Source organism: Homarus americanus, unplaced genomic scaffold, assembly GCF_018991925.1.
Source record: "Homarus americanus isolate GMGI-L3 unplaced genomic scaffold, GMGI_Hamer_2.0 scaffold4060, whole genome shotgun sequence".
Classification (NCBI taxonomy): domain Eukaryota; kingdom Metazoa; phylum Arthropoda; class Malacostraca; order Decapoda; family Nephropidae; genus Homarus; species Homarus americanus.
This window is the reverse complement of record NW_024746161.1, coordinates 4265496-4274691: the sequence shown is the minus strand read 5'-3', so window position 1 is coordinate 4274691 and position 9196 is coordinate 4265496. Positions and strand designations below refer to the sequence as shown.

At 42.6% G+C, this 9196-nt stretch overlaps 1 protein-coding gene across 1 annotated transcript; it reads right to left on the bottom strand.

Annotated features, from left to right (window-relative positions):
* Nucleotides 1–7470: 7470 nt before the first annotated feature.
* LOC121878964 (sericin 1-like) lies at nt 7471–8562 on the bottom strand. Its single transcript, XM_042385415.1, has one exon. It carries the CDS (start codon nt 8560–8562, stop codon nt 7471–7473), a length of 1092 nt encoding a protein of 363 aa, XP_042241349.1.
* Nucleotides 8563–9196: the final 634 nt, after the last annotated feature.

The following is a 9196-nucleotide window of genomic DNA, read 5'->3' as shown; positions in this document are numbered from 1 at the left end:
ACAGGTTACCAAGTACGAGGAAACAGGACACGTCATTAGCTGAACCATTAGTCCTTAGTGCTACTTCTGACACAGAGGACACCCCACAACAGAGTACCCGGAGAGAGGAAGACATGTGTTAATAAAATATACCCGACCTCATCAACCAACTGCTGGTGTAATCAAGAAAGGGTTAGAATTTCTGACCCTGGACTCTGCTGTTAAGCCGACACAAGTATTCCCCACTGTAGTGATTAAGGGTAACAACATACAAAGGTCCAGACAGATGCAATAGTCGACTCTAGATATCGATCTTTCATGACCTACAGTAAGGTCATTGACAGGCATGTGTAAGATAACGTGATCCATCGACACCCTTCCTCGTCATGAAATGTTTTTCGAGACAGTCATCATGGCCTGGGTACTGCGTCTTTAAAAGCATTATAGTATAAAGAATTTCAATCACAAGGGTTAAAATCACGTGCATGTAAAAGTATAAATATTATGGGTTATAGTGTAAATATTAGCGGTGTAAAGTACAGGAGTGTATTGTGGGACCATTATGTTGATAGACGACAAGTTGGCGCGTCGTGGCTGGTTCCCGGGAGTTAAGTAAAATGATTGTGAACTGTTAATTTAAAATGAATTGTCGTACGCTGGAAAAATTGCCATAAAATATATATGACTTTTTTATATTTATTACGTCTGCATTGTTCATGTTAATGATATTATTATATATATTTAACCCCTTCACTACGGGGACGTCATTTTTAATATTTTATTTGCCTAACGCCAGAAGATTTTATGCAGCACAGATGGGATCCCCGTACACTTGCTTATTTATTCCATGAGAAATTTTAGAATATATGACATCTCATTCATTGTTGACCATTTTCTATTTTTTTATAGTACTTCCATTAGTCACATATGAAACCCAAACAGAGAGGGGGGGGGGGGGTGCGTGCGTCCGTATACAACTATCCGAGAACCTTTCCTCAGGTTTTAAATGCCTCGCTTGCCTATTTAAAGTACCCTGTGTCAAACGTAGCTGTTGGACGTGGATTTTCTGATCGAGGCCATGTTAAAACTGAACACGGAGATCCTCTTTCTGTCACAACGGTTGATTGCGATGATTTTTGCCAAGTATACCGAACGTTACTGGTCATAATAAGAGTATTTAAAGTTGTCTAGATACCCGCGTACCAGTATTGTAACAACCATCTGTTAGAGTATTAGCCACAGTTAAACAAGCTTTTATCAGTTATGGACAACCTAATATTCATTCCTTACAAACAATGACCATCCTTAAGAGTATTTAAGCAAGTTAATAAAGGGAGCTTTCGGTATGAATGTACCAAAACATGTCCTCAGATTATGAACCAACTCGAACAAGCATTTTAAAAACTTTTCTGACAGCCGAGCCCATTTTTCTTGAGTGAACGCATCAGTTGTTGCCGCTTGCACAGCCTTGTCATCGCTTGCATAGCCATGTCACATAAACAAGCGAACGAGTGTTTGGTTTATGTTGTACAACTTTTGATGACAATCAGGCAAGGTGTTTTGTCAGATATAATAAATTTTTGACCTGTTAAAATTGCCTTACGACAGTTATTTGAAAATATTATAGGTCACCATGTGAAGAGATTGACGAGACAGGTAGAGAGAGCTCCAGCGTTACTCTGAGCACAGGCGATGACTAGTGGACGCCTCAATTAACTAACAAGTCTGCAGCTGCTCTTGAACTGCGCCCAGGCAGCTGCTGTACAGCCTATCTGGGCAAATAATTATTTAGTCAAGTGCACTCTTTCTCACTAGTTGGGGCACTATCTTTGGCCTGTTACTACAATGAACTGTCTAATTCGGCCCGGCCAAGCTCAGATAAGTAACCTTGGTGTTTTGTAGCAAGACTGCGAATCCTGATGAACTGAGTGAAATTAGTGGGTGAGACACAATGAGGTTATGTAGGTATCACTTCACTGGGAGACAAAGTGATTCTTATGCCCTCTCCTTGACCAAACTCTAGGGCATTCACTTTTCGTATTTTAGTTAATTAGTTAAGAATACATTGATGAATTGGGAAGATTGAACCCATAAACGGCAAAGTAAGTGATTTGAAGTTTGATCACTTTTCCATACAGACAGACTATCTCTCACCGTCAGTCACTGATCTATACAGACGCCCAGGCATCTTCATCTCACTTACTTGTAATTTATCGGGGACGTACAACAACAGCTAACATCACCCGTCGAATAATGTCACCAGTTTCTGTAATGACCAAATAGCCTTTACCACGACCTCTGACAACTGTTGTGTTCTAAAACATATAAAAGGCGGATTAGGCGCCATGTTTACAGCCCTCAGTGGCCCAGGATGACACACTTGGAGCACAACAGTTTAAATCTATTGAGTTAGGTAAAGGTTATTTAGGTAACTTCCTGACTGGCACCCTCACTACTGGAGCTGCGCGCAAGTTTTGGAAGTTTAAAACAGCTGTCAAACTTGGTCAATGGGGAAACTTCCTGAGAAACCCTACCACCAACACATTTCCTGGGAAGTAAACTACTGTAGTCCAGTCCGTCACTGCCCGTGTGACTACGCTGCTGACCACTAACAATGGTCCACCCAATTTACTGTTAACTCCTTGCCAGACGTTACCCAAGGCTACCTGAGGAATACCAATATTACCTGGTCGATCAATATCGAGACAACGTGCAGTGAGAATGGTGATACACCCATCACACCTGGATCACTATACCGTGCTCTCTTTATATAGTCTAGCAGCTCATGTTAAAACACAGGTGAAATTGAGCACTTGAGCCACCCGACGCACGCATCTGTGTACCTCGTGAACAGTTGGTAGGCTCTGGAACCTTTGGAAAGGGTGGCCAATTACACCACTGATTAGCATATTTACTTTATCTGATGATCATTCGTTAATGTAGGTGTGCGTGATCCTTGTATATGCTGATAACCGCATAGGAAATAAAGAAAAGACGAAGTTCCCAAGCCCTTTCGTGTAATTCACATCTTCAGGGGTGAGTACGGACTAAGGAGTAGTTACTAACAAGGCTAATATATACAGTAAAGGAGAGTGAGATGTCCCTAGGGACAGCAGCTTTTTTTTCTTACGGGGCCCAGGGGGCGAAAAAATAAGATAAAAAGAATTTAAAAATAGAAAAGAAAAGGATTATATTAATCTACACCACGAAGGTGCCGGAAAACCAGCTTTTTTAAGTGAAACAGATTGTATGAGTATGGAAACACAGAAAAAGGCAATGTATTCCACAGTTTGGCTGTATGAGGAAAGAAGGGTGTATTATAACGGGTTATTCTAGTTCGACCGACATCCACAGAGAAACGGTGTGCACCTCGGGCAAAACGAGTGTTACGAGACTACGATCTTGCCGACGGTACACAGAGTGCCAAATCCACCGAACATTGCCCGTTAAAGTACCTGTAAAAGAGAGAGAGTGAAGCAACATTGCGGCGCAGAGAAAGGGAAGAAAGATTATCAACTAAAGGAAGAGAGTCAATAAGACGAAATGCCTTTGATTCCACCCTATCTAACAGTTGGACAGAAGAAGAGCCACCCCCAGATATGAGAGCAGTACTCCAAGTTGGGACTAATGAATCCCTTATAAACTTCAAGCAACTGCTCAGGAATGAAGTAGCTACGGCATCTGTACAGCATTACCAGCTTTCGGGAGGCAGCCTTAAAAGGAAGAGGAAGAAGAAGAAGAAGAGGAGGAAGAAGAAGAGGAGGAAGAGGAGGAGGAGCAGGAGGAAAAAGAAGAGGAGAAGGAGGAGGAGGAAGAAGAAGAAAAGGAGGAGGAAAAGAAGAGGAGGAGGAAGAAGAAGAGGAAGAGGAATAAGAAGAGCAGGAGGACGAAGAAGAAGAGGAGGAGGAGGAAGAAGAGGAGAAGGAGAAAGAAGAGAAAGAAGAGGAGGAGGAAGAAGAAGAAGAGGAGGAGGAAGAAGAAGAAGAGGAGGAGGAAGAAGAAGAAGAGGAGGAGGAAGAGGGGGGAAGAAGAAGAGGAAGAAGAAGAGGAGGAGGAAAAGGGGGAGGAAGAAGAAGAGGAAGAGGAAGAGGAGGAGGAGGAGGAGTAGGAAGAGGTTGATGAGAATATTAAGCAGTGCAGGAGGTACTGTAGATGCCAAGATCCAGGGGAAAATAATGACAAGGCATCAAGTCTGGGAGTGGGGAGTAAAGATTAAGGAATGTGTCTGAGAAGCAGGGAAGGTGACGGTAGACTGCATATAAGTCAATCTGGACAATCCTCCATGGCAGAGTGTGAACTATACTGTAGAGTGAATTCTTTAAGGTCCAGCGGGATGCACCTAATTATTATTAGCTCTTGTATTTGAAGGTTATTGAAATATGTGCTGCTAGGTTACGGTGATGCAAACCCAATGTGGCAAACGTCTTTCTTAATTAAGGCACCGACAGTGCAGCTTTACAAATTACATAGAGCGCATTGTGATATGAACAATGTACGTACACAGACAACAACAATAATAACAATAATAATAATAATAATAATAATAATAATAATAATAATAATAACAACATTAATAATGATGAGAATAACATTAGTAATAATATTAATAATAAAAATAATAACAGTAATAATGACATTAATGATGATGACTATGATTATGTTGAATAGGCTATTGAAAAGTACAGCAGTCCAAAAGCTGATACTATACAAAGAAGGCATACTGCTCTATACTGTACATTATTAGGTATAGTGATACAGGGGAGAGGATTATTTTAACAAAAGTTATATATACGTCACTGATAATGTGGTGTTGTAGAATATACACAGATGGTTGTAGTACTTCCCTCTCTGGTGGTAGTGTAGAGGATAACAGATGGTTGTGGTTGTTGTACTTCCCTCTCTGGTGGTGTTGTAGAGGATAACAGATGGTTGTAGTACTTCCCTCTCTGGTGGTGTTGTAGAGAATAACACGTGGTTGTAGTACTTCCCTGTCTGGTGGTGTTGTAGAGGATAACAGATGGTTGTAGTACTTCCCTCTCTGGTGGTAGTGTAGAGGATAACAGATGGTTGTAGTTATTGTACTTCCCTCTCTGGTGGTGTTGTAGAGGATAACACGTGGTTGTAGTACTTCCCTCTCTAGTGGTGTTGTAGAGGATAACACGTGGTTGTAGTGCTTCCCTCTCCGGTGGTGTTGTAGAGGATAACACGTGGTTGTGAGTACTCTGGTGGTGTTAATGAGGGATAACAGATGGTTGTAGTACTTCCCTCTCTGGTGGTGTTATGAGAGAGGATAACACGTGGTTGTGGTCTTCCCTCTCCGGTGGTGTTGTGGGGATAACACGTGGTTGTGAGTACTTCCCTCTCTGGGGTGGTGTTGTAGAGGATAACAGATGGTTGTAGTATTTCCCTCTGGTGGTGTTGTAGAGGATAACACGTGGTTGTAGTTGTTGTACTGTACTTCCCTCTCTGGTGATGGTGTAAGAGGATAACATGTAGTTGGTGCTTCCCTCTCTGGTGAGGGTGTTGTGGGGATAACACGTGGTTATTAGTACTTCCTCTCTGGTGGTGTTGTAGAGGATAACACGTGGTTGAAGTACTTCCCTCTCCGGTGGTGTTGTAGAGGATAACAGGTGGTTGTAATACTTCCCTCTCCGGTGGTGTTGTAGAGAATAACACGTGGTTGTAGTTGTTGTACTCTACTTTCCTCTCTGGTGATGGTGTAGAGGATAACATGTAGTTGTAGTACTTCCCTCTCTGGTGGTGTTGTGCGAAAGATAAAAGTTGTAAATACTGTCAGCTGACCGCGACAACAGCAATGTTTTTACTGACCGCTTCACTGTTACAGCATCACATTCATTCCTTTTCTAAATGATATTGTCATCACTTCCTGCAGTGTTCTCTTGGTGAAAGTTTGCTGGTATATTTTAGGAGAGAGGAGTTGAAAGGAGGGAGGTGGTGGGAAGGGGTCTTCATGTGACCCTTTGGCAGCTCACTCACAGAAACGCCCAGATAGGCATGGCTTCGTGGCAGTGTGTGTATGTGTGTGTGTGTACGCACGAACATGAGAATTTGCTCTGGAACATAATCAATTAGTAATGTTGAGTCCCTTGAGTTACTTTAAAATGAACCTTTACGCAGTGTTGAACACCAGTGCTTGTCTACACTGCACCATTGTAGAGTAATGTGCTGTGGGAGCTTACTCACATCCTGCTTACTGATATGGAAAATAATAAAGCCAGAATAATGAGAAACTAAGAAATATTTCAATATTCAAAAAGGCAAAAGAAAAGTTGAGAAAAATATAAGATTAAAAATGTGCCAGGGAGAGTGGCCGACTGTTGTTGTCTGTCCACCCTTCTGTTAGGACGGAGAGGAAAGAATGCGGTGTGGGGGGGATGGAGAAAGGAGTGAGGACGGAGGAAGGAAGGGAGCCGATACGGAAAGCAAGGGAGAGAATCGAAAGCGAGTCAGAGAGTCGAGAGTGGGGGAAGGACGAAAGCGAGGGACAGAGAGCTGAGGGGGAAATGGAATGGAGGGAACAAAAAGAAAAGAAGGAAAGGAGTTGTGAGGAAGGGAGGGTGGAAAGAGAGAAAGAGGGAGATAATCGACAAAACAGGAGAGGAGCGGAGAGAAATGAAAAAATAAAAAATACAATAGAGAGAGGAAGGAAAAAGGACGGGAGGTAGAGAAAGAAATAATACGGAAAATAGGGAGGGAAGGATGAAAACGGAAGAGAAAATGAAAAACGGAAGGGAGAGAAACAGAAGGGAGGGAGGGAGCCGGAAGAAACAGAAGGAAAGAGACGAGAGGCAGTGAGAATGGAACTACGAAGCGGCAATAAAAATTAGAGAAGAGTGAATTTAAAAAAAAGGGACGGAAAACATAAAAGTATTTGGCTCTATTGAGGGATGACTAAAGGAAAAAACAAGGCGGAGATATGGTGTCTTTTTTTTAAATTACAACTTTTTAGGGTAGACTTTTTTATCAGAGGATCAGATAGTGGCAAAGAAAACACAGGTGAGAGTGATAAAGAGGACACTGAAGGGGAGAGTGATAAAGAGGACGATGGAAGAGAGTGATAAAGAGGACACTGAAAGGGAGAGTGATAAAGAGGACGATGGAAGAGAGTGATAAAGAGGACACTTAAGGACAGAGTAATAAAGAGGATACTGAAAGAGAGTGATAAAGAGGACACTGAAGGAGAGACTGATAAAGAGGACACTGAAGGACAGAGTGATAAAGAGGACGATGGAAGAGAGTGATAAAGAGGACAATTAAGGACAGAGTGATAAAGAGATTGCTGAAAGAGAGTAATAAAGAGGACACTGAAGGGGAGAGTGATAAAGAGGACAATGGAAGAGAGTGATAAAGAGGACACTGAAGGAGAGAGTGATAAAGAGGACACTAAAGGACAGAGTGATAAAGAGAATAAAGACATGTTCAAGAGAATGATGAAGGAGAGTGATGGTCGACTGGTAATGGATATAATTATTACTTGTGGTGTGGCCCTGAGGGAGTAACAGGGGCTGGTGGCACCTCAAGGGGTGACTTAGAGGAGTGACTAAGGGTAATGGTAGACCCTTTAATGTGAGTAGAAGTCTCGGGGTGGAAAAACAACGCCATGTGTGAGGGGGTGAAGCCTTCAGGGAGTAATGGCGCTCCTAGAGGTGTGGTGAAGCTCTCAGGGGTGATAGAACCTCCAAGGAAGGTGATAGAACTACCAGATGAGGTGATAGAACCATCAGAGAAGGTGATAGAACCATCAGAGGAGGTGATAGAACCATCAGGGGAGGCGATAGAACCATCAGGGGAGGCGATAGAACCATCAGGGAAGGTGTTAGAACCATCAGGAGAGGTGATAGAACCATCAGGGGAGGTGATCGAACCATCAGGGGAGGTGATAGAACCATCAGTTGAGGTGATAGAACCATCAGGAGAGGTGATAGAACCATCAGGGGAGGTGATAGAACCATCAGGGGAGGTGATAGAACCATCAGGGGAGGTGATAGAACCATCAGGGGAGGTGATAGAACCATCAGTAGAGGTGATAGAACCATGAGAGGAGGTGGTAGAACCATCAGGAGAAGTGATAGAACCATCAGGAGAGGTGATATAACCATCAGTAGAGGTGATAGAACCATCAGGAGAGGTGATAGAACCATCAGTTGAGGTGATAGAACCATCAGAGAAGGTGATAGAACCATCAGAGAAGGTGATAGAACCATGAGAGGAGGTGGTAGAACCATCAGGGGATGTGATACAACCATCAGGGGAGGTGATAGAACCATCAGGAGAGGTGATAGAACCATCAGTAGAGGTGATAGAACCATCAGTAGAGGTGATAGAACCATGAGAGGAGGTGGTAGAACCATCAGGGGAGGTGATAGAACCATGAGAGAAGGTGATAGAACCATCAGAGGAGGTGATAAAACCATCAGGGGAGGTGATAGAACCATCAGTTGAGGTGATAGAACCATCAGAGAAGGTGATAGAACCATCAGTAGAGGTGATAGAACCATCATGAAAGGTGATAGAACCATCATGAGAGTGTGATAGAACCATCAGAGAAGGTGATAGATCCATCATGAAAGGTGATAGAACCATCATCAGTAGAGTGATAGAACCATCAAGAGAGCTGATAGAACCATCATGAAAGCTGTGATAGAACTATCAGTAAAGGTGATTGAACCATCAGTAGAGATGATAGAAACCATCATGGCGCTATGATAGAAACCATCATGAGAGGTTATAGAACTACCAGTAGAGATGATAGAACTATCAGTAGAGATGATAGAACTATCATGAAAGGTGATAGAAACTATCATGAGAGATGATAGAACCATCAGGAGAGGTGATATAACCATCAGAGAAGGTGATAGAATCATTAGGAGAGATGATAGAACCATAAGGAGAGGTGATAGAACCATCAGGGTAGGTGATAGAACCATTAGGAGAGATGATAGAACCATCAGAGAAGGTGATACAACCATCAGTAGAGGTGATAGAACCATCATGTGAGATGATAGAACCATCAGTAGAGGTGATAAAACCATAAGGAGAGGTAATAGAACCATCAGTAAAGATGATAGAACCATCAGGAGGGGTGATAGAACCATCATGTGAGATGATACAACCATCAGTAGAGGTGATAAAACCATCAGAGAAGGTGATAGAACCATCATGAAAGGTGATAGAACCATCAGTAGAGGTGATAGAA